Source organism: Ammodytes marinus (assembly GCF_949987685.1).
Source record: "Ammodytes marinus genome assembly, chromosome: 19".
NCBI classification, from domain to species: domain Eukaryota; kingdom Metazoa; phylum Chordata; class Actinopteri; order Uranoscopiformes; family Ammodytidae; genus Ammodytes; species Ammodytes marinus.
This window is the reverse complement of record NC_137223.1, coordinates 5773117-5799882: the sequence shown is the minus strand read 5'-3', so window position 1 is coordinate 5799882 and position 26766 is coordinate 5773117. Positions and strand designations below refer to the sequence as shown.

General features: G+C 40.0%; 1 protein-coding gene across 2 annotated transcripts in view; it reads left to right on the top strand.

Annotated features, from left to right (window-relative positions):
• The window catches only part of ddx51 (DEAD (Asp-Glu-Ala-Asp) box polypeptide 51), a 36940-nt gene that overhangs the window by 5695 nt on the left and 4479 nt on the right, over positions 1-26766 (top strand). For both annotated transcript variants that reach the window (XM_080048182.1, XM_080048183.1), the window contains exons 4-10: positions 2285-2435; positions 5470-5615; positions 5720-5791; positions 7096-7202; positions 12785-12893; positions 13014-13159; positions 13605-13785. In XM_080048182.1, coding sequence (XP_079904308.1) covers positions 2285-2435; positions 5470-5615; positions 5720-5791; positions 7096-7202; positions 12785-12893; positions 13014-13159; positions 13605-13785 — 912 coding nt within the window. The remainder of the gene's footprint in view (positions 1-2284; positions 2436-5469; positions 5616-5719; positions 5792-7095; positions 7203-12784; positions 12894-13013; positions 13160-13604; positions 13786-26766) is intronic.

The following is a 26766-nucleotide window of genomic DNA, read 5'->3' as shown; positions in this document are numbered from 1 at the left end:
TAGCCATCGTTTTAATGTGTTTGTTTGTTTCGTTCAGCTAGTACTCGCATGCATCAACCCTTGTTGACTGCTCGACACCATGCTTGACACTCTCTGCTAAAAATGGTGCTCTTTATGGTCCATAAATATAAATACGTATTTCTATCTATGTTTATGGACTAGAGAGCCGTCCCATCATTTCTGGCTTCCGTATTTTTTCCGGCCACAATACAGATTATCGCCGCCTGCTGTTATGGAGACATTACGTCCCGCGCAAGCGCACAGCGTACGGAAAGGCAACAGTCGGTTTGGTGTGTTCTTTGCACTTTTTCGGCCGCGACGGGAAGACTGGAGCTTCCTGGATTGGCAGTCACCATTTTCGGGTAGTCGGACTGGTATGTCCTGGCCTTTAAATGTCATCAGCTTTTGCTAAGACTAGACGAAAATAGTCCCAGATAATTCTGACTAAGAGAAGACTAAAAAGCTCAAGACTTTTAGTCAACTGAAACTTGACTAGACTAAAAAGAGTTTAAACGTGACTAAGACTAATAAAAACTAAAATGACAATTTGACACAAAGACTGGACTAAAACTAAACTTAAAACAGCAGTGGTTGACACTAACGGTTGCCCGCTTGCCCGGGGCAACTGAAAATAATGTTCGGGCAAGTGGAGATTGCTTTTTGGTTTCCTGAACGGGCAAGTGGATTTTAGAGGGTTTGTCAGTAGTCTAGGCTATGTATTCATGTGTTTTACAGTCTGCAAAAAAAAATAAAAATCCCGCTAACTCACACAAAATAGATCGGCTATATTTGCAATTGAGCAGCTGCGCGGCAGCCAGCAGCATCACGCTCGCTCTTTCGCACTCGATCTCTCACACACACACAGCCTGTGTGCGCGCAGTTTCGCTGTCTACGTTCCGAAAGCCGGCTCTATGCTACGGACCTGGTTCCGCTATATTCAAAACCCAGAAATCAATAACGTTTGAACTTATCGATACCGCTATGGAGTCCAGTAGGCTAGGTCACATTATGTAGGCTAATTTTAAATATCGAGTTGGGTCATCTTCATCTAATTAGGCCTACTTCAGTGTATTATTCCATCACTGGTCCGCATCATGGACTGTAAAAGTGTTCTACCTTCGACTGTCTTGAAGAAACTCCTTCAACCTGCTCCGTCTCCCAAAAAAAAAAAAAAACTCTTGTCTGCTGAGCCGCTGCCGCTGCAGACGAGCTCGGCACCGTCCCATCATTCATTCAATGCAGCGGTGATCAACAAACGAGAGTCTCTGTAGCAAGTCCCGCAGTTAAAAAATCTGATAGTTTTTAATCCATATTAAAATCTGCAGGATAAAACCTAGTTAGCTAAAAAAAATCGCAAACGGTTCAAATGTGATGTGTTCAGGTCAGCTCAGTAAAATGATTATTAGGCAAAGGTCAATAAAATGACATCATGATGTGTTCAAATGTAACATCAAGAAAATAAGAAATTAGAGTTTTTCGCGAGAAGCTTGAATAATAGCCTACAGTTTGGGTAAAAAACTTGTTTTCCCAGCAATATAAACTAAATAGTAGGCCTAAATATGGAATTATGACCTGCTTAAAGTCCTATCCTTAGCTCTGCTCATCTTATAAGCAACTAAAGCAATAATACCAGTTCTCTTTTAACAAAATAATAGAAAAGTATCGATAAAGATTTGTATTGTGGAGTCTTTATAATGGTATCAATATGAATAGAAATTAATGATCCCCCTCCCTACTTACAGTGTAACTGGGCAATAGCTTTAACATGGTGGACTTTAATCATTTTATGGCACACGATCACTTTTTGGCACAATGTGACCGTTTTAAATAAGTAACATTTTTCTGTGGAAGCTTGACTCTGAGCTAGACTGAGTTTTCTGAGCCCCTGGGCCAGGTGCATGGCAAAAAGAGGCCCTTTCACGATGCTGCAGCAGGACCAAGCTCTTGGCTGTATGTGTGATGTCATGATATCTAGGCTCATATGAATTGTTGTTGGTTTTATGTGGTCAGGATGAGACTAGTAAGCAGTGTTTGCATTTAAGAGATACGGTTCGCTAAAATGTATAATTTAATTAGCCTATACTGTATATATCATTGTTTAACAGTTTTTTTGTTTGTTTTTTGGGCAAGTGAACACAACATTCGGGCAAGTAAAACATTACCTGTACTTGCCCTATGGGCAAGTGCATTTGAAACCTTAGTGTCTGTCAACCCCTGAACAGGCCGCCAAAAATAACACTAGTGTGTATGTGTGCGTCTGTATATGTGTGTCTGTGTGTGACAGGTACACAGAGTGCTGCCTCAGTGGCTGGCTCAGCCTGATGTGATTCACAGAGACATTAAAGGCAACCTGGTCCCCATCTCTGACCTCACAGGACTTTCTGCTCCGCTCGTCAAGAAATTACAAAATAATGGTATTCAACAGCTATTTCCAGGTAAGGACACAGGATGGACTAGGGACTCAATTCTAAATTCTACAGGATTAGAAAGAGTATTATGTTAGTAAATCAGTTGCTTTCAGTCGGTGTAATCAGTGTCATTTCCTCTATATGTTTTGCTTTTGTGTGTTGTTTGGGTGTAGGGGGATTTATAAAAACTAAACGTAAGGAGTTATTGTTGTTTTCTACCATGGAGTATTAGGGATATAAAGTCGTAGTATTATGAGAATAAAGTTGTTATATTATGAGAAAAGGCCTTAGTTTCAGGCTGAGACAAACAGTGGGTGACAAGGATGCTGACATTGGTCTGCTCTGCTCTTACCATCGTTTAGGTTATCTGTAATATGTTTTATTTTTCTTCATAAAATTACAACTTAAATTTACATAATATCACAGCATTTGTCATAAAAAAAAAAAAATCAACAACCCTCAACGTGGCCTTAAAGGTATAGTGTGTAATATCTGAATATTTAGTGGCATCTAGCATACCAGTCAACACTGGGATTCTCCCATATTTTATCGTTCTCGCGTTTAAATATCTTACTGTAAATCTCCCGTATTTCTTACCTTTATTAATAAAAAAATGTAAAATGCACAGACGGGATGACAGAAGAAAACAGATAGGGATTGAGGAGAGGGAGAGAAGGCTGAACGAGAGCCAGGCAGGACGGCCAAAAAGCTAAAGGTTTGTGTAAAGGGGTGAAGTTTTCCCTAAAGAATAGCAGCGAGTCAGACTCATGCTTTTTGTCAAATATGTTTCACTCATTTTAAAAATAAACGATTGGAAGATGAATATGTAATTTATTGGAGAATCCACTCTTGAGTACAGTTGTCATCTCCTAATTGATTAAATAACAGAAAGTAATTTAACAGAATTTGCATTTGAATGCAAGCATAAAGGTATCCTCAAGTTTAGTTAAAGAATGAATGGTTATTAATTAGTCATATCAATTTCATTACTTTGAGCTTATTAATTTCTTCAAAAAGACAATGTTGTCAGACTACTACTAGGGCATACAACTTCCTTAGGATGAAATTACAAAATATACACTTTTGAGTTTTTTACTATGGCCGGATAATACATAATAATAATAATAATTGATAGGTTTTATATAGCGCTTTATTGCCTAGGCACTCAAAGACGCTTTACAGGGTTCCTGGTTCAATTCGTTCACACAGTCATACCGGTGGTGGTAAACTACGAGAGTAGCCACAGCTGCCCTGGGGCAGACTGACGGAAGCGTGGCTGCCATTCAGCGCCAACGGCCCCTCCGAACACCACCTCAAACATACAGCAATCATACACATTCACACAAGGCAAGGTGGGTGAAGTGTCTTGCCCAAGGACACAACAACCATGACACAGGTGGCCGGGCGGGGATTGAACCGCCAACCCTTGGATCGTTGGCCAACCCGCTTAACCACCTGAGCCACAGTCGCCCCAAAATACATGTTAAAAGGCACTATAAAACAGGAAATTACATCTACCCTTTTTAAAAATTCTGGGGGAATAGAATGCCTGATCCCCCTTTTACCATTGGCAAGTTCTAGAAGCCAACCCTCCCTGGGGAACCCTTCCGCTTTCGAATAATAACTGAAGTTACGGTGGCCTTCAAGGACAAGAAGCTGTTCACTATAGATGGCATCATCCACCACTGCCTCAAGTTGTTCCACAATATCAAGTGATGAGGTGAAGATCATGTATTTAGTTATTTATACTAGGGGAGAACGGGGTAAGTAGGCACACTTTTTACTCTAGTGAGAATTGCTCACCACCTAAACATCTTTCAATATTCATTCCTACATTAAATTGAAGCTTGAGGTGTTGGCTTGAAATGTGTACCCCTCACTTCTTCTATCTCATTGTAATAAAGAAGAAATTAATCATCAAAGACACCCTTACACATTGTGACAACCAACCCCATCAAGGGGTCGATTGTCACACACTATGGGGTTGTTTGTCACAATATTATCTTAATGGGAATAATCTTAAAAAGAAGGCAAGAAAGCAGAACTAAATTTGAAAGTTTAATTGCATTGTCAAGTTGACAAATAGGCCTACATAACTTACTGTAGCCTTGGCAGCTGGTCTAGTTTGGGATGCACTGGGTTGTTTTGATTTTGTTGCCCTTTTTTCTTTTGCATGCTAGCTGCCTTTTCCTGCTCTATTCTCTCCTTCTCTGGGGTGTCAGTGAGGATACAGCTTGACAATTTATTTCGTTATTGGGTTCCTTTTCTGGCTGCAGCCTTTGGATAACATGTGACAACCAACCCCCCAAAAAATTTGACGACCAACCCCAACTTGAATTTCTTGCTAGCATCAAGGCCAACAACAATCTGACAACTAATTAGCTTGCTAACCACAATCTAAACTATAGTTTACCCTTCACACTTTTTATGGGTAACAAGTGTTTTGTTATAAACCCATTGTGTAAAAGCCTAGAAGAAAAAAACTGAGGAGCTAAATATTTTCAATTTGACATGAAAAACACAAACAGTCGTCTCACTCACTTCAGCAGTCTAACTCCAAGGAAGACTATGTAGGTGACCTCTGATCCCAATTCTGGATATTTACATACCAAAATTTCACAGACAGCGCCTTCTGGTTCCGAGATATAACGATTGTGACAACCAACCCGTGTGACATTTTACCCCGTTCTCCACTATAGTACTTCTTCTTGGTCTTCCAACAGGTGCATTTCCCCAGGACACCCACTTTATAAAATGCATATATCCATTAAGTTTGTCCTTTCTGTGCTACTGTAAAATCCTGGCAGTGCAAAATGGCGGCCTCCATGGTGGCAAGCCCCGCTCTTATGTAGATATAAAAGGCTCATTCTAAGCACCTTTTTTTATAGCGATTATATACTAATTAAAACATACTTATGAATAATACAGTATGTTACATTTCTACCAAGTCTGTTCTGAAAAATGACAATAAATTCTACACACTGCACCTTTTAATACAAGTAGTTTTGAGAATCCACTTGAGATATACAACTTTTGAACAATGCTGTGATTTTTCTTCCAGTACAAGCGGAGGTCATCCCGGCCATCTTGGAGAGCGCACAGCAGGGGCTGCTGATTGGCCGAGGCGGCTACAAGCCCAGAGATATTTGTGTGTCTGCGCCGACAGGCAGTGGCAAGACTCTAGCATTTGTCATACCAGTTATACAGGTGAGCTGCCCACAAGCGCAACTAATCATCCAGAATGTAGAGGCCTTACTGCACGTGAATTTATGAATAAGGAAAAACAGAAAGATATTGTTGTCTTGTATTAGGTGCTGATGCAGCGGGTGGTGTGTGAAGTCAGGGCTCTGGCTGTGTTGCCCACCAAAGAGCTCGCCCAGCAGGTCAGAGGCTTTCTATTTTTTTTTTGTAAAATTATTTTTATTACATTTGTTTATGCTTCCACCATAAGGATTTACATGCATACAATATCTTACAAACAAAATGAACAGTAATACCTTGATATACAGGTTAGTATATATACTATCCCAGAATGGTGTCAAACCCACATTTATCATCCAACCAATATCCCAAAACCAAAAGCATACACTCACCGGCCACTTTTTTAGGTACACCTGTTCAATGGCTTATAAAAACAAAAAGCTTATCAGCCAATCACATGGCAGCAATTTAATGAATTTAGGCATTTAGATGTGGTCAAGACAATGTACTGAAGTCAAACCGAGCATCAGAATGGGGAAGAAAGGGGATTTAGGTGACTTTGAACGTGGCATGGTTGATGGTGCGCGGCAGGATGGATCCATACTTTCATGTTGTTTACGCCAAATTCTGAACCTGCCATCTGAATGTCGCAACTGAAATCGAGACTCATCAAACCAGGCATTATTTTTCAATCTTCTATTGTCCAATATTGGTGATGCTGTCAGAATTGTAGCCTCAGTTTCTTGTTTTTAGCTGACATGAGTAGCACCTGGTCGGGTCTTCTGCTGCTGTAGCCCATCTGCTTCAAAGTTGGTCGTGTTTTGCGTTCAGAGATGGTATTCTGCATACCCTGGTTGTAACGAGTGGTTATTTGAGTTACCGTTGCCTTTCTATCATCTCGAACCAGTATGCCCATCCCCCACTGACCTCTGACTTCAACAAGGCATTTTACGTCCATACTAACTCACCCAGCTCACTGGGTATTTTTTCTTTTTCGGGCCATTCTCTGTAAGCCCTACAGATGGTTTAGAGTGAAAATCCCAGTAGATCAGCAGTTTCTGAAATTCTCAGAACAGCCCTTCTGGCACCCTCAACATTGCCATGTTCAAAGTCACTTAAACCCCCTTTCTTCCCCATTCTGTTGCTCGGTTTGAACTTCAACAAGTTGTCTTGTCCAAGTCTACATGCCTAAATGCATTGAGTTTCTACCATGTGATTGGCTGATTAGTTATATGTGTTAACAAGAAAATTAACCGCTGTACCTAATAAAGTGGCCGGTGAGTGTATATTGACAAAACAAAAACTAAAGTAGAAGTGTACTTTACCTTGATTCCCAATCCTTCATCCACATATAACAAAGGTACTTCTCATCCTATCTCGCTCCCAGGTCAGAGCCTTTCTAAACAAAATCTGAAAAACATAATGTGATAAAGTAAGGTTTGCACTTTAGATTGAATAATCTAGTCTGCCATGTTGTCCTGTTTAGGTTTGCAGAGTGTTCTCATGCTATGCTGAGAGCAGTGGTCTGAGAGTGGTGATGCTGGCTGGACAGAAGAGCTTTGCTGCAGAGCAGGCCTCACTGTCAGAACACAGGTGAGCTGCAGCAGCTGTCTCAATATCACTAAAGGTCCTAAAGCATTTGCTTCAGTGTTAGATTACTAAATTCATCTACTTAAGTTTTCTTTCAAAGGTTTTTTTATTAAATGTTAGTTACAAAGAAATTACAGCACAATGGGTACAAATTTTTTCCTCTTTTTTTCCCCCGAACATACCCCATCCACATCCCACCCTCACACCCAACCACACGAAATACACACTACAAGAAACAAAAATAAACAATCAATATGAAAAAAACGAAAAACAAAAAAAAACACATAAAGAAATAAAATTAAATCAAATAAAAGAGGGGAGGGGGTAGCTACTCTTCTATTGTTGTCGTTGTTTTTTGGAAATAATTTAAGAAGGGGCGCCAAATTCTGTCAAATGTATTCTCAGATCCCTGGGTAGTATAACGTATCTTCTCTAGATTCATGCATGACATAATGTCTCTTTCTTTCAAAGGTTTTTTTATTCATCAAAAGATTTGCGAAGTAAATACAGTACAATGATTAAGTTTTTCCCCTTTTTTTCTTCCCCCGGACACACCCCGCCCATATCCCACCCCCACACCCAACCACAAACAATCCTGCATCAAAAAAAATCAGCACAAAAAAAAAAACAATACACAATGTTAAAAAAAAACATAAACGAAATACACGCTACAAGAAACAAAAATAAACAATCAATATGAAAAAAACAAACAAATAAAAAACATAAAGAAATAAAATTAAATCAGATAAAAGAGGGGAGGGGTAGCTACTCTTGTATTGTTGTTGTTGTTTTTTTTAAATAATTTAGGAAGGGGCGTCAAAGTTATTCTCGGATTCCTGGGTAGTATAACGTATTTTCTCTAAATTCATACATGACATAATGTCTCTAATCCAATGTGAGTGGGATAGAGGAGCAGGATCTTTCCACTTGAGTAAGATAACCCTACGAGCAAGTAATGAAGTAAAGGGCAGTACCTTCAGCTTCACTTTAGGCAAGCCCGGATTTGGAGCAATGCCAAAAATTGCAGTGAAAGGGTTCGGCTCAATTTGATACTGAAGTACTTCAGAAATTGTTTGAAAAACTGATGTCCAGAACTCAGTCAAGGTGGGACACAACCAGTACATGTGAAAGAGTGATGCCGGTGCGCTCTTACAGCTATCACAGGTCGGGTCTACATCGGGGAACATACGAGCTAATTTAGTTTTAGATATGTGGATACGATGTACTACTTTAAATTCCACAAGAGCATGTCGGGCGCACATGGAGGTAGAGTGTATCTGATCCAGGACTGAATCCCACATGTGATCTGTGAAGGCAGAACCTAGGTCCTGCTCCCACAGGGTTCTTATAGCTGCTAATGAGGGGCTATGCAACTTCGAAATAAGGTTGAAAAACACAGAAATTGAGCCTTTTAATGTGGGGTTAACAGAAAGAAACAAATCGACATGATTGGCTGGCGGTTTATAAGGGAATTGGGGAATTAACTTCTGCGTAAAATGCCTGATTTGCAGAAATCGGAAAAAATTAGACTTTTCGATACCAAAATGTTTTGTCAATTGAGAAAAACTAGCAAATAGATCATTAATAAATAAATCACCGATGCATTTTAAGCCTTTTTTATGCCAGATCTTGAATGCACCATCGAGGGAGTAAACAAATGATTAGCTGCAATTGGGCTGAAAAGTGAAACATTCTGCATTCCAAAATTCTTCCTAAATTGGGTCCAGATTCGAAGGGAGTGCTTAATCACGGGACTACTATTGGGAATAGCCGAAGAGAGTGGAAGTGCGGCGCTTAAGAGGGCAGATAGAGACAATAGGCTAATAGCGCTGGACTCCATTGTTACCCAGACTGGGGCTGAGTCGTCAAGGTGAAAATGCACCTAATACACTAAAGAACGGATATTAGCAGCCCAGTAATAGTATTGGAAATTAGGGAGGGCCATTCCACCTGTTTGTTTGGGTCTTTGAAGAAAAGCTTTCCGTAACTGAGGGTGTTTACCATTCCAAATATAATTTATCATTAAAGAGTCAAGAGCCTGAAAAAAGATTTGGGGAGAAAGATGGGGAGACATTGGAATAGATATAGGAACTTTGGGAGTAATGTCATTTTAATTTAATTTATTCTAACTATAAGAGAGAAAGCCAGAGGAGACCACTTCGATAATATTTGCTTCGCCTGATCCAATAATTTGAGGAAGTTCGATTTAAATAGGTTTTTAAAATTTCTGGTAAAACATACCCCAAGGTAACTCAGATGATCTGTCACCACTTTGAGTGGGAGAGCTGTATAATCAAGTTTAAGAGCTTCTTTATTAATCGGAAAGAGTTCGCTCTTACTCAAGTTAAGTTGATAGCCAGAAAACTGACTAAAGACCTCCAACACAGAAAGTGCCTCCGGTAAAGAGGTGGCTGGCTTGGCGACAAACAAAAGTAAGTCATCGGCGTATAATGATACCTTATGTTCGAATCCTCCTCTCCATATCCCCTGAATCTGTTTGTTACCGCGAATGGCAATCACAAGTGGTTCGATTGCAATAGCAAAAAGGAGCGGGCTCAGAGGTCAACCCTGCCGGGTCCCACGGTGCAGATCAAAACTACTTGAGTAACGGCTGTTTGTTAATACTGAGGCAGAAGGGCATGCATATAATAATTTAACCCAAGAAGTGAAAACAGGACCCAAACCGAATTTTTCAAGGGTGAAAAACAAATAATTCCATTCTACTCTATCAAATGCTTTTTCAGCATCCATAGAAGCGAGGCATTCTGATTCAATATTTCTGGGGGAATATAAAATGTTCATTAGCCGGCGGATATTATAAAATGATTGGCGTCCCTTTATAAACCCATTTTGGTCGGGGGATATGATCCTGAGGGGAGAACATCCTCCAATCTGTGGGCGAGAATTTTAGCAAGTATCTTCACGTCCGTATTTAATAGTGAAATTGGTCGGTATGATGCACAATCTAGAGGATCTTTATCCTTTTTTAACAACAGGGAAATACAGGCCTGATAGAACGAAGGCGGGAGTTTACCTGAGTCAAATGAGTCTGAGAATACTGAACATAAAAAAGGCGACAATTCGGCTGAGAATTTCTTGAAAAAGTCAGATGGAAGCCCGTCTGGACCAGGAGATTTGCCTGATTGCATAGATGTTATTGCTGCAATAATTTCCTTCTGAGTAATAGGTGCCTCAAGGCTATGTCTCAGGTCTTGAGAAAGGGAAGGCATGTTTAGGTTACTGAAAAAGGTTTCCATCACCGTTACGTCTACTGTACAGTCAGAACTATACAAATTTGAATAGAATGTTTTGAACTTTTCGTTTATCGATTTCTGATCTGATGTTGTACACCCACTGTCTGTCCGTATTCCAGGGATGAGTTGCTTCGCTCTAAATCCGCGCAGTTGATTGGCCAGGAGTTTACCAATCTTGTCACCATGCTCGTAAAAAGTACTTCTGCTCCTAAGCAACTGGTCAGCAACTTGACGAGAGGAAAGAAGGTTGAATTCTGTCTGAAGTTTTAAACGTTCTTTGTAAAGTTCAGATGAAGGTGAATTAGCATATTCTCTGTCTATGTTCAGAATCTGATCAGCAATTTCAGTTTGTTTCTGTTTTGTACACTTATTTTTGTATGCTGCAAATGATATAATTTCACCTCTCAAATAGGCTTTCAGGGCTTCCCAAATTGTTGCATTGGACACATCTGGTGTTTTATTTATACTCAAAAAAGTTTTAATATGTGTAGAGATGTGTGAAAGAAAACTCTCATCTGTGACATCTCAGCAACAATGGATCCAGTCTCCACTGCCTTCTTGTATACTCAACGTCAGAGAAAGCCAGTTGAAGGAGCAGAGGAGCGTGATCTGAGATCACAATACTTTCATAACTGCATGACTTAAGGTCTGACATCAATGAATTATCAACAAAAAAATTATCAATTCGGGGATGGGTCTTCCAGCACATCAATTAACCTAAAAATACAGCAAAGGCAACAAAGGAGTGGCTCAAGAAGAAGCACATTAAGGTCATGGATTGGCCTAGCCAGTCTCCGGACCTTAATCCAATAGATCTGTGGAGGGAACTGAAGCTCAAGCGACAGCCTCAAAACCTTAAAGATTAGGAGAGGATCTGCAAAGAGGAGTGGTCCAAATATCCTACTGAGATGTGTGCAAACTTGGTCATCAACTACAAGACACGTCTGACCTCTGTACTTGCCAACAAGGGTTTCTTCACCAAGCAATGTTTTGATAGGGGATCAAATACTTATTTCACTCAACGAAATGCAAAATAATTTCTATCTTTTTTTTTTATGTGATTTTCTGGATTTTCATTTTGATATTCTGTCTATCACTGTTAAAATAAACCTAGCATTAAAATTATAGACCGTTCATTTCATTGTAAGTGGGCAAACTTACAAATCAGTGAGGGGTCAAATACTTATTTCCTCCACTGTACTTTTATTTTGACGGACACTATTCGACTCCGGTGTTGACACATGACTTCCTTCCTTTTTGACACCACGTGACTTTCTTATTTCGTTTCGAGCACGAAAACCAAAAAAGAATCGGCTGACTGCCCATGTAATGCTTCAATCCCAAACTAAAATGTTAAAAGGTATTGCCAAAAACGGAAAGCCGAGTTCATTTGTTTGGTTTGTTCGATTCGGACAACAAAACCAATTAAGTATTTGGTTTTGAACCAACTGAAAGCTTATGTTTTTTTTATGTTGGTTTCAATCAAATTACGAATGGTCCAATGATACCCAGGCCGATACCACTCCACTTTCTATTAATGCATACTTCACTGAAGTGGTGATTATAGGATAAGAGTAAATGCTTCAAGTTCAGCGTATTAAACTGAATCAATAATGTCAGTGACAGAGCTGTATGTTTTTTTATTGTTTTAATATGTATACTGTACTGTGCAAAAGTTTTAGGCCGGTGTGAAAAATGCTGTAAACTAACCATGCTTTTTTAGTTTTAATAGTTTATTTTCATAAATGAACAACATTTTGTGAAAAGAAGAGAAATCTAAATCCAGCAGTGCAATCAGTTTCTTTTTTCCGTTAAGTTTCCTTGGCCAACCACTGCGTCTACGATCCTCAACGTTGTCCGTTTCTTTGTGCTTCGTCAAAAGAGCAGCACATCTTGAAACCCCAGTCTGCTTTGAAGTCTTTGTCTGGGAGAAACCTTGCTTATCCAGAATAACTACCTTGTTCCCTCACAAAGCATTTTTTTAAATTGATAAAAAATAAACAATTATTATTTTAATTTTTTAAAGCATTCTTATTTCACAGCACTTAAACTAATATCTTTCGTTTGTTAGCATTGGCCCCCATAAGCTACGGTCCATACATCACTAAGCGGCAGTAATAGTAAACCCAGGGTGTTGTAGGGTGTGTTTTATTGCTAATGGATTTAGCCATTTATTTGTAAGACGAAAAATGTGTCATTGCTTCTTTCAGAAGTTCGATAGTGTCACTTTTATGTGCTAAAAGTATAATGATGGCAGATGGTGTATTTTTCTATGCTACCACCAAGGACGTCAAGGTGGCACCTGGAAAGTGATTGTGATTTTTCCTGCAGAGGGGGCGTCAGACGCAGTCTAGCAGACATCGTCGTGGCAACTCCTGGTCGGCTGGTGGATCACATCAACAAGAACTCCGGTTTATGTCTGGAGCACCTCAGGTTCCTTGTGAGTTCTTTAAGCTAAATGAGTTAAACCAGTATATTTACCAAGCACATCATGTTGTCTGCCCTCTATCATATGTGTACTTTACCAAAGTAGATGCTAACATTCTCATATCCATCCCAGATTATTGACGAGGCTGACAGGATGATTGACAGCATGCACCAGTCTTGGCTCAGTCAGGTGGTGAAGGCCGTGTACAGGTCAGGGAGTGGAACAGAAGACTACTCCATGTTCACACGGACTGAGCCCGCGTATGTCACAGCAGCCAGGTGAGTCCACCTCAATGACAAACACGTAGGGCGCAAAGACTGCTTGACCTTCCTATTCCATGCTATGCAATCACGCACTGCATGTCAATATATTTGGCCAATCAGATGAAGCCCTACTGCTCTTATGCCCGTCCCACACGTAGACGCTAGAGGCTGACACATGGATTGGAAGATATATTTCTTGGATTAAGCCAGCTTGGATTTAAATGAAGAGCAAGTGTGTAGCCTATCACCACAGACAACGATGCCAACATTGTAAAGTCCACCGAACTCAACAACTGGGTCAGACTAAACTGATCTGCGACTGCTTTAGTAATATGAATAGGCTACTACTATTCTTCATTATTGCAAGTGATATTGCCATTGCAATATTCAATGACGTTATCGCATATCGCATGTTTTCCTGATACATCAAACCCACACAAGCACCCGTCTGTGCTGTCAGTCTGTCTCCTCCTCAGATGCCCCTGCAGAAGCTGCTGTTCTCTGCCACGCTGACCCAGAACCCAGAGAAGCTGCAGCAGCTGGGCCTACACGAGCCCAGACTCTTCAGCTCCATCCACACCACAGCAGCAGAAGACCCCACCCACAATCCAGACCGCTTTGACTTCCCCCAGGGGCTCACGGTAAGAGATGACCTTTGGCGCTTAGAAAGGAGGGCCGGTTTCAGACAAGAGAAATGACAAAGTGTCAAAGACATGGTTCTCTTTGTTATGCCTTGTTGCCTAACCCTAGATCTGGCTTGTGTTTCCACTGCTGACAGTACCCTTACTTAGTGAATGGTGCTTAATTGTGTTTTGTGCCTCCAACGGAGCCTTCCAGGCAGCGCTGCCTGGAAGGCTCCGTTGGAGGCACAAAACACCAATCACTGTGAATGGTGTTTTCTTCTCCACCGATCCCCCAGGGATGCGTCCTCTCCCCTCTCTTATTTGTTTTATACACTCATGATTGTCCAAGCCGACGGATGATTCCTGCTGTTTTTATGTCGACACCGCTTTTATGAAAATGTTTTATTGAATCTGTTCTTACTGTTTGTTTTATCTGCTGGCACGGGTCACTTTCTGTGAAACATAAAAGTCGTCTGCAGGAGATTGTAAAAGGGAGTGACCTTCATGACCCATATAAGGTCAGGTCATTGAAGAAGGGCCGTTCAATTACGGCTGATTCAACCCATCCCTTGAACTTTGAAATCATGTTTGTTACCGTCAGGGCGCAGATACAAGCTGCCACTTTGCAGAAAAAACAGGATAAGAAAATGATTTATGCTGCTATCAGTCTTGTCAATGACAACTGTACGTGCAGTCATTCATAAACTCTTACAATAGATAAGAGATGAAGATAAATACCTAACAACATTAGAGTTACTTAGTGAAATGAGTGATGCCAGTCTGATAGTGTAGATAGATCAGAACTGAATGCTGTGTTCGACCAAACACAGCGGCTCGTCCAGCTCAACTCACAGACAGCTGAGTGCTGTCTCACGAGCCGGACAGAGATCGTCGGAGGGATCCTCCGCCTCAAAACATAATTATAAAACAAGAGGTCTAAAACACAGATGATGAACACAGGAATGTAAAAATCAACGGACTGAAGCGTGTAGCTCCACCCTTTTGGGACGGCTTTGCACCCCAGCGAAAGGGTGACAAAATAAGTGCAGCTAATGCCTCGTTTCCACCGAGTAGAGCGGGTCGGGTCGGAGCGGCTCAGAGCGGGTCAGCTCACTTTTAAGAATCTCGGTGGTGTTTTCTTTCAATATTCGCTCGGTATCTCACTATGGGACACGCCCCTCGCGCTGTCCCCCAGAAGCAATTTTACACTACGCCAGTCGTGACTGGCCAATAGACGTGACGTCTGCCTTGCAGAGGAGGGACTTCCTCCTACTACATAAGTCCCGTCGTCACGTCATCTCTTCAGTCTTTTACCTCTTCTCGCTCCTAGAAGCACCTCTTGGAAGGAAGTTGTAGACGGCCTAGCAAACAGTTCATAGAGCGAGCTAACCCCTCGGTCACCGAACGCTAGCCTACATCGCTACATCAAACCTCTGAGAAGCTAAAGCTAGACTGTCACCATACAGTAGTTGCTAGTACACATACTAGCTGCAATCCACTTTATTTAGCTGGCCTGTCACTAAACAGCGGCTGTTAATAAGCGGAGAGCAAACATGCAGTCAGAGCCTGAACTTACCCTAACCGAGGGCTCGGGGAAGCCTCTGACAAAGTCCTGCGTATGCAGGAACAAGATGTCGGGAGCGGATAGCCACTCCGCTTGCATCCACTGCCTCGGGCTGGAACACGCCAAGGCGGCCCTTGCATCTGACAGAGCTTGCTCTTTTATTAGGTTTTACCTAAGAGACATGTCGCGCCTCTCTATGACACACTCAGTGCTGAGTGCCTTGTCAGAGTGAGTGTGATTGTGTGACTATTCCTTCACATATTAAACAAATGTGATGTGGAGTCAAATATTCATCCCGAGAGTTCTTGTGTCTTATCAGACACATTAGAGCTGCTCGTTGATGACGTGCTGTTAGACGCATGACGTATGTTATGCTACGTCTGACGCATGATACTGGCACGTATTTAGCTGTGTTTCTGGTACTGAACGGGACCAATGAGGCATAGACTACATCGTGCTTCGCCCTTTAACCCAATAGCGATAGCCTTAAAAGGCGAAGCCTATACGATATAGAACGTTAGTTACGTATTGTAACTCTAGATTCTATGAGTATAGGCGCAGCCTTTTAAGTGATCGACCTCATTGACCTTTAAATAGCTGAAGAAAAGCTGTTTATTGGGAGCAGAACGTCCACTGGCGCCCGCTTATATGTGCGAGCTGCGGACGTGATTGAGGCCCACGCTGTTGGTGGGCGGGGATTATTAATTTTTCAGTGCTACGGCTAGTGCCGAGGACAAACCCAATAGCGATAGCCTTAAAAGGCTGTGTAGTGGAAACAATGGGACATTTCTGTAGCCGAGTGGGCCATTGTACCAAGACATTTAATACTACCAGGAAAGGAGACATCTCATTATCAGGACGCGGAGGAGGAGAGTTGGTCTAACAGGTTACTTTATTCAAGGGTTTACATCAATTCACGAGCTAGTAGACAGCTTCTACTTATTCAACACAAATGTACTTATTCATTACAAACAATCCAGATGTTACCTCACCCAGGTATCTAGTCTCAACTTTTGGGGGTACAGAGCTTCTCCAGCCGTTTCCATTCCTCGGGCATAAAGCCCCGATTCTAGTGAAAGGCCTCAACTTTATACTACCTGTGTGTGTGTGTCTGGGTGTGTGTGTGCGTCTGTGTGTGTGGGTGTATGTGTGTATGTGTGTGTGTGTGTGTGGGTGTATGTGTGTGTGTGTGTCTGGGACAGATCTTATATCAAGCCTTATTAGCAATGGTGTGCCTTAGATAGAATTAGATGATAGACTTATTTGCAGCCAGGTCTTGCAATCGTGTTCCTATCTCCTTGCACTGGGTCAGCTGCTTGTTGTTGCAGTTCGTGTGCTGTGTGCTGTCAACAAGGTTAAACTTAAAGGTTGCTTGCTTTCATGGTCACCTCAAAGAGAGTCCTATTAACTTAACTGCTTTCAAACTGATATCATAAATGTTGGAAAACACTACATATCCCTCCTTGCGCCGAAAATTCGGCGCACAAAAGAATTTCAACATTTAACCTGCATGAAAAATGCACATCCTTTAAACTCTTCAAAAATCAATAATAATAAACTTTGACAAAATAAAACTACAGTGGCCACTGTTTACTATATAGTATGAAACTTAATAAAACCTATTAGACCCTCTTAAAATTCAACAACAATAACAATAATTGAACAGCATATAATGACTTTCATAATTGTCTTTCAGTCTTCGTTCTTCGGACCATTGTCCAGTCCCGCAAATACCCGCGCACTTGCGAGAAACGACACGAGCATATGTTTAGAATTGCTTAAACAGGCAATTCTTTCTGTGCGGAAAGGCACAACACAACAGCCTCCCCCCATTTCTGGGGAGCTGTGGGGAAGCCCAGTGCACCCATGCATTGGTGCCTTAGCTGAGTATTGATGACTGGTGCATGACTTGAACGTCTTGAAGGGGAGACGAGAGCGACCCCTCTCGAATTTCCAGATGACGACATTGACGACTGCATCTCGATTCTCTGTTGTTGGCGACGCTGGCGGTGGAAAGGACTTCTCATCGACCAGTGTCGAGTTGCTCCTCCAAGCGACAGGTGGCACCCTTCTCGCTGGCTGTGGAGTTGTCTGCACAAGCTGGATGAGACGAATTGACGACCCCTGGTTTCTGGCTGGGATTGGGTTGGGCTGTGTAGTTGCGAAAGCGACCCCCTCTCGGTCTCGGCTGTCAGTTGTCCTGTGACATCACGACTTGGACACGGCAGTGACATCACGCTGATAGCACGAGTTGAGAGCGTAGCTTAGCATCAGATTTCAGCACGACATTTTTCCAATCTCTCACAGCAGGATTCTGTACCTAGTTCTTTCATCGAGGCCATCAGAGAAAAGATATAGACAGAGAAAGAGAAAGATAGGGAAAAGAATCCTACCTGACAAACTTCTAAATAACTTCTGGGGAGTTTGTGTTTGTCTTACTTAATTATGTTACCTAGGTTTACTGTATTACTGCAAACACTTGTAATGTAATCACACTTGATGTCAACTGTGCAGTAACACTTTTTGGAACAGCTATGGATTATGACATTGACAACACACTACAAGTATGTTTTGTTCTTACTTTATTTAATGGAGTGTTGATCCTGAACCCTAAATAAATTACTTATAACTTACTTATTAACTTAAATGGATATTGAGTATTTTGATCATCCTCTCTTTCTAAACTTACTTTGTTGTAGTGTTTTCTCTATTTTAATTAACGTGCTTTCTTAAACTCTTTAACATGTACTTTTATTATTTTTAAATTAATGTGCTCTCTTAACCTCTCCCTCCTTTTTCAAATTCCTATTTGAAACACAAAAAAGGAAGCATATTAAGTTAAAAATTCAGCTAAAAGTAGGATACTCACTTTGTGTGAGCAATTGTATTTAAACAGGAACAAACAAACATGTGGCATTTTCCCAGCCCTCTTATCAACAAAACCCCAAGCGGTTTATAAATTTAGAACGCTAAACCCTTTTTCAAAAAATCCAATTCCCTTGAATCAGTCATTTGTAAAGAGCAACCCCTTAAAAACCTGGTATTCCGAAAGTGTGAGAATAAAGTTGGTTCAAAATCCTACTAAATCAACAATTATTTCTCAATGTTTTTAATACCTTTTTACTTGGGAATATCTACTTTTTATTAACTTTATTAACTTTGTTATTTTTAAACTTCCTTACTTGGGAATATTCAAAACACTAATCTCTTTCTGAAATAAAATTAAAGTGATAATCCTCTGGTCATGCTTTCTTTCTTTTTGGCTGAGAAAGCAACAACACAATATTTTATTGATTTGAAAACGGTAACCACTAGTTGTATTTTTTTATTTGGAAACAACCCTAAACATGCTTTTTTTTTTTAATGCATAAAAAGGGGAAACCTATTAGTTATCGAAACGGTCCTTTATACTTTTAAATCCTACATATCTTCTCTTTACAAAATCCTATGTTGTCTTAAAGGCATAACTAAATTAGTTTATGTCCAAAACAGACATATGTGACCATGTGCTTGCTTGCACACAATTCCTAAATTTAGGGGAAAACACCCGAATCTGAAAATTGTCACAATTTAAGTACTTGCACTTTTTTAAGTGGAGCAGTTGATTCCACCCTCCTTTTACAGATGGAATGTCCACTTTTTCAGTTCAGACTGTATCACATCCGCTGCTTCAGTGTCTTCTTTTCCCTAAAACACAAATCAGGTGTCAGGAAATGTCATTTTGGCGCATGTTACTTGCCATTTTTGTAGTTCTTCCCATCCTGTAGTCCACACAGGGCATTGAATGTCACTTTTGGCACGGTATTTTAGCCACGTGCTTATAAGTCTCCATCTTTGTAGTTCACTGGTATTGGCAGAGCGTTCTCTGCTGGTATGCATGGCTCCTTGGGCTTGTTGGCTTCAGACCATACTGAAACTGGAACCTGCTCTTGAGCCGAGCAGACTTCAGTCCAAGTGTCTCCTTGTATCTCAGTCCATTTGTTTTTATTATATTTTTTTGTAAATTGTCTTTTCCAGGCAACTCCGTTTTCTTCTCTTTATACTTTTTTTCCTTTTTTCTTGATATTATATAAATTTTTATTTTATTTTATTTTTTGGTCAGAGAAAAAGTACTTTAAAACCTGTGACAACATCCAATTTTTAGTGCCCCATTACCCAATTTTGCAAGCACAATACTTAATTTAGGATAATCTTTAGATAGTTTTTAGAGTAGTCTTTCATCAATGGTAACTCTTACTATTCTGAAAGGGGATTTACTTGTTCATCTAAACCCTACAAACAAAATGCTAAACCTTTTAAATCAGTCCACTGTCTCAGTATACAGCTTCTGGAAAAGAAAACAGAAAATATTACACATTTGTCAATGAACCAAGGATTCTCAAACCTTCAAAAATGTTGCTCACAAAAATCTTTAATTTAATCACGATGTTATCCAAAAGATTTTATCACTTACCCAACACCACAGGATTTACTGTTTTTTACTGTAAATTTGAGAACATACTTTTCAGCCTAAAAGACTTATGTCTCAGCAAGATTTAGAAATCTCTGTCCCTGCCTCTATCTTTTTTAATAGCCTTGACTCCTGTAACAGTATCCGTGCAGCCCTTTCAAAAAAAAAAAAAAATCTATCAGGCAGCTTCTGCTAAATCAGAACGCTGCTGCCCAAATTCTTACTACGACTAAAAAAAAAAATAGATCACATTCCCCATTTCTGAGGACTGTACCCTAGCTTCATGCCACTTAAGGAATTGATTTCAACATTCTTTTGTTGGATTCTAAAACACTAAATGGTGTAACCCCAAAATACATTACTGATCTACTGATACGTTATGACCCGTCCAGGGCCCTTTGGTCGTCTGGAACAGGTTTACTTACAGTCCCTAGAGTTAGGACTAAACGAGGAGAAAAGCTTTTAGTTGTCTTACACCGAGTATCTGGAACAAGCTCCCAGAATACTTGAGGTCTGCTGCAACCCTCAGTTATTTTTTCTCAAATCTGAAAACTTTTCTGTTTATATTTTTAACCTGTTCTTGTCATGGTTTGTCTTGTCCTGTCTTGGTCTTTGTGCTTTCCTGTTTTATTTTGGTATCTCTGTCTTGCTTCCTCCCCATTTCCTGTCTAGCTTTCCTCTTGTTCATTGCTATTTCCGTCCCTGATGTGTTTCACCCGTGTCTCGTTACGTCTTGTATATATACTTCTTGTGTTTCTTTGTTTCTTGTCTGTGCATTATGGTTTGTCGTGTCGGTGAGTCTTTGTCCTGTGTGTTCTCTCTGTTCACTGTGTTACTTTTGTTCCTTTTGTTCCTTAACTTTTTGCCTGTTGGCCTTTTTTGTTACCTTTCTTTAGCTTAATAAATTATTTTTTGCTACTATGTCTTGCATTTGGGTCCTGCTTGCCTGCCTGTCTGCCACACCGTAACAGAACTTTTATTTATTCAAATGTTTTACTTTTCTTTCTTTTTGCTTTTAAATGTCTCCTACTGTTATGTACTACTGTTCTACTTTTATGTATTTTTAACTTGCCCCTGTAAAGCACTTGAAGTGGCCTTGTGTTTGAATTGTGCTATATAAATAACCTTGTCTTTTTTTTGCCTACTTTGGTTGTAAAACTTGGTTAAAATTACTTGTTAGTGAGAATGCTGGAGCTTCCAGCATTTACACTATTGTCATCTAAAACTTTATTATTAAGCTTATTTTTCCGTTTTCATGCGTTTTTTTTTTGGCTCTTTTCAACTTTTTCAAACCTTCAGCTATTTTAACCATACAGACACCAAAATGTTCAGCTTTCTAAGGATATGTATGGACCTCTCTCTTTTAGAATGTTTCTACCTCTTTAAATATTCAGCTTCCTTTTCTTTTTTCTTAAACAATCTTTGAACAACCACAGTTGTTTACAAACACCAGATCTCCAGGTTTAATTAAGACTTCAGTCTCCCTTTTTTCTCCTCTTTTTTCTTCTGAAAAGACAAAAGATGAGAACGCATTATATTTTTCATTGATGTCATGTGTTTAACATATGCTTTTATGTCACCTGATAACAGATCCAATGAAGGACCTTTTGCGCCGACACGGTGTGTGGAAAGGTCCCCCGTTAAGATCTCATGCGGAGTTAACTTTAACCGCCTGTGTGCGCTTGTGCGGTGCGCCATTAATGCTACTGGAAACGCATCAACCCAATTTAAGCCTGTAGTCATGCTTATTCTGAGGATTCCGTTCTTTATGACTCCGTTCATTTGTTTCACCAGCCCTTGGATTTGTGGATTATAAACGCAACCCAAACGCTGTTTCATACCTAGTTTTTGCAGAATGTATTTTACAGTCTTATCAACAAATTCTCGTCCATTTTCTGAGCTTATAATGTCTGGGATTTCAAATCTTGCTTCAATCTATCTTGAATAACTGCAGACGACTACTAACAAGTATTGTTTTCCTTTGACTGGTGTTAATATATCACAATAATCACACAATGCATTTTCTTGTGAAAGCTACAATTTTCTGTCGAGTATTTGGAGACCAAAAATTCCACTCTGTCGATATATTCCTGTGCATTTTTTTCTTTTTCCCTTCTGTGTGGGCTAACCCGTGTGCATCTGCTTCCAGTAACGGTATCAGGCTACTGGGGGCCACTAATGGGCCTGCATGATTTTTTCATAGCCCTGTTTTATTTTTTCATGCTCCTTTCAACTCCCACTGTTGTTTTTCACCGCTTGTTGTCTTTTCCTGCAGCCGAGCTAAACTTTTTGTTATAATTAACACTTTTAGCTCAACTTCAAGATTTATCATTATTGCTCCAGGGTTAAGTGTTGCCGCCTTTGTTGCTGCTAGGTCTGAGGCATTGTTTCCGCATGTAATAAAAGAATCGTTATTCTTATGGGCTGCGCATTTAACAATTGCCAACCGAGATGGTTTCATAACTGCCTCCAATAGGGCCACGATTTGTGCGTGATGTTGTATGGGGTAGCCATCTGTTCTTTTAAACCCTTACTCTTTTTACGCTGCAGAAACCAGATGTGCTACCCCCAATATGCATATTACCCCCAATATGCACCGATATTGCATATTGCATATGCAATATTGGTGTATATGTTTACCGCTCTGCCCGCTGACAGTTCACATGCTCTGGTTAGTGCCTTTAGCTCTGCTAGTTGGGCGGAAACACGGCTGTTTCCATTGTGGAGCTTCTAGCGTCCTATATTGGTTATTACTATACCCTATTACGGCATAGTCTGCCCTGAGGCTTTTTCCGTCTCTATAACACGAACCGTCTGCTAACAGAACCACATCTGGGTCCTGTACGGGGAAACCGCGCTTAAGTCTTATCTTATTTTTGTGTAACTTTCTGACTCGATTCCGCAGTCATGTGGCTCACCGTCGGTGGAGAGGGGAAAAAGGTCAGCCGGGTTTTTAACCTTACACGTAGATATTGTTACGTCTGGGTATTCTAACAACCGATGATATTTTCCCATACGCTGCGGAGTTAGTACAAATTTACCTTTTTCCAGCAGGTTTACAAGTTTGTGATGTGCTATTATCTCGATTGGATATCCCATGGTTAAGGCCGATGCTTTTGCATACATTAAGGACGCGGCTGCTAAATCTTGATAGCATTCTGGGAAACCCAGCTCCACGCTGCTCAGCCCGATTGAGTAGTATGCTATCGGTTGTCCCCTAGTCCCTATCCCGGTTTTTTGCGTGAGCATGCCACATGCGTGCCCTCCGCGGCTTGAGACGTATAGTTCAAACCCCTTTTCATAATTTGGTAATGTTAGGGCAGGGGCCTGTTGTAGTACCGTTTTTAGTTCTACAAAAGCCTCCTCCGCTCTTGGTGTCCCTTTAATGCGTTCTTTTAAATTTCCTGCCCCCTGTTCTCTTACCATTTTCCTCAGTGGTGCTACCATTGAAGAGTACCCGTCCACCCAATCCGAACTGTACCCTGTTAACCCCAAAAACATAAGCATTTCCTGAACTGTTCTTAGTTTCGGTGCCTTTGCAATTCCTTTCAAATGCGCGGGGGAGATTTGCTTTTTCCCCTGTGTTATAACTCTTCCCAAATATTCAATCTGGGTGCAACAAATATGAAAGTTCTTTCAACGCGACCTTGTGGCCTCTTTTTTCCAACATTTTTAACAAGGTTACTGAGTCTCTGTGACATTCCTCTAACGAGCCACTTGCTATAGCGATGTTATCAACGTTAACACAGCACTGCGCTGGTTACCTTTCCTGCCAGATCTGCTAAATCCTTTTTTTTTTTTTTTTTTTTTTTTTTTAAAACCTTGTTAAAAATGTGTGGACTCAGTTTCAGTCCCATGGGCAGTCTCGTATATCTATACGACTGTCCTCTGTACTGGAACGCAAAAGAGTCCCCTGGAAGAAACGCTCAAAGGGACCGAAAAAAATGCTGCAGTTAAATCAATTGTTGTGAAAAAGGCTGCGTCTTGAGGGATATTTGACAGTAACGCATGAGGATTTGGTACTTCTGACACTACATCTTTTATAACGTCATTTACAGCACGCAAATCATGGACCAGTCTAAAACACTCTTTGTTTGCTTTCAACACCAGCAGCATGGGTGTATTTGCCACTGGGTTTGGCTCCATCTCCAATATGCCTCTCGAAGGAAAGTCTCTGATGGTGCTTACTATTCCCTGTTCTGCCTCTTGTTTCAGTGGATACTGCGCTTTCCAAAATGGTCTGCATTCTTTATGGACTTCTTCAATTTCTGGCCTTCTGCCCTGAATAAGTCCAACACTGCCCTTTCCAGGGTCCTTTAATTGCCCTATGGTCACTTGTATCTTTGACCTTGTGGTGTTTTATCAATGTCTGCATGTCTTGGCAGATTTCAATATCAAACATCCCTTCTTTGGGCCACTGTGGATCATGGCCATTTGTCCTATCATTCCACTTTGCACAACATTGTTGGGATCTCATGTGCATGTAACGGATTTAATTTCATTAAAAATCTGGCCAGTGTACTTTTTTTTTTTTTTTTTTTTTTAAATCATACTCTGACCTGGTGCGTAGATTTGCGTGTTGTTTTTGCGTTATTTCTGTAATAATTATTTCACTTCCCTTTTTTTTTTCTCTGGAGGCGATGACTCTCCCCCTTCTCTGTATTTTTCTGCTCTCTTTTTGTCCCTCCTTGTTTCGTTTTTCTATTAAAAAAGAAAATGTTAGTAGTATTCTTTTTTTTTCAGTCTGCATGTAATTCTAATTACATTCCCATGTAACATAACAAGGTCGGGTTTTTAGGGGTTACTTTTTAGTTCTTAGAAAAAAGAATCATGCACTGTATGTTTTTAAGAAAAAAGAAAAAAAAAAAAACTATCCCTTGATGCTTAAACGTTATCACATCAATTCATGCTTTATTCTTTCAACCTCACACAGTTCCACTTTTAGCAGTTTTAGTGGTCCAAACATGCCCCTGTGTTGTATTTCATTATGAAATGTTTTTTAAAACATTCCTTTATCTTTTTCTTAAAGGTGAAATACCTTTTGTCTTTTACATTAACTTCACGGTTCACACCTGTGAATATTCACAATCATCCTATGTGCTGATTTCCGTTAGTTAAAGGCATTTGCTTTTAAAATTCCTATGATGTCAAACAATCTCTTTTAGATTTTTTCAAAACCAAGCTTTTAAAAACATGCAAAACATTCCTTCTGTTTATTTCATGCTTTTCCCCGTAATATCTCATCACGAGGTTTCTTAAAACATTAATTCTTTTAATTTTTGTGCAACCCATTTCAAAATAACACTTGATATTTTCTGTTGTTTTTTGTATATTTTCATACCCTTTTTTGTTCTCTATTTTTTCCGAATTTTGTCATCTCATGCTTTTACTCTTTCTAACTCTCATCCTGTTGGAAAAACTACGTCATTCTCTAGACCCTGCAATTCTGTGGCGTATTTTAATAAACACAATAGTGATTAGGTAAAATGCTCTTTGACGGCATATTTCACACATGGATAAGTTTTTCATGTCTCTCAATAATAGTTGTATCTCGAATGTTTAAATACTCCACATTGTTTCAATTAGAGTTCAACAAAACTCTACCGCTCATACTTAAAATTATTTAATACTTTTTCACCATAGGCCTTTAGCTGAACACATATACACTCTTTTTCTGGGTAGTTTAGCTCCAAGTCTATTCAATTACTATTTCATTGTTTCAGATTTTTATCCACATCTTTCAATGTATTCATAATTACAGAAATAATATTGTTCAAAACTCTATATTTTCAACTTTTAATTTCTTTAAAACCTCTTTTACACAATTTTGACCTTTACAAACATTAACAAATACTCAGCTATCCAGTTTCAGGGCAAGCTATTTCAGCACTCACGCGCATTCTCAGCAGGAAATGCACTTTCCAGTTAACTTTTTTCCTTAGTTAATTTCAAAAGGTTAGTAACCCTTTCCTAAACTTCAACCTTTCTTTATTCAACCTACAAAATCAATGATTCTGTTTTGGTTCCTTTTGGAAATACATGCAAATCATGCTTCAAGACCTCTTTTTTGGAATTAAGAGATGATTCTCAATTAAACACTAAACATTCTCACAAACAAGACAGACATTTTCATCCTCTTTCAAACCCACATGAACATTGTACAACTCACGTCCTTCACACACTCCTAAAAGGATATCAAATTTCAGGTGACAATGCAATTTAACGCTTCTGTATTCAGCTTCCAATCACATTTGAGAAACAACTAGTTACAGATCAGTGAAACTTTACCGTCGCTTTTTCTGTATATCACTGGAACTCCTGTAAGGTAATTTTACACTGTTTAAATTATACTTATACTAACTTAGTTCACTTAACACCTGTACTCACACAGTTTAATAAACCCATATCTTTACTTAGTTTAAATTTTACTAAACACATGTCACCGCTTAATTTTCATTATATCAACTCTCCAGTGTCTTAAAGGCACAGGCAATATAACTTAGATTATTATATTATATTTTAGTACAACCCAATTCTTATGTTAAGCCAAATCAACAGAATGTACCATTAGATTTTATTTTCTAGTCAATTTTTTTACTTTAATGCTCTGTTACAGATTTTAAAATGAAAGTCAGAGCAAACTGTACACTCTCTCTCCCTCAGCTGCAGCCAGCTATTATTAGCCCGCCCTGCACTGTGTGGCACTCCACCAATTTCAGCTTGGCAGGCGAGAGCAAAAGGGAGGGGGGGGGGCGGGTTTTTTAACGAGGAAGGGAAGACTGCCTGGTGGCTCGGTTCCCCACAACAAAATGTAATCAACACTTATCTGACTGCTCTGTCCTTTAATCTGGCAAACAGCCACAGAAACCAACCAGGTCCAACACAAAAATGCAGTGCCACTCTTTGCTCCAATAAACAGCACAAACAGTTGTACAATTATTCCAAAATCAACGCAACAAACAGCATACAATAGTTTTACTTGTTA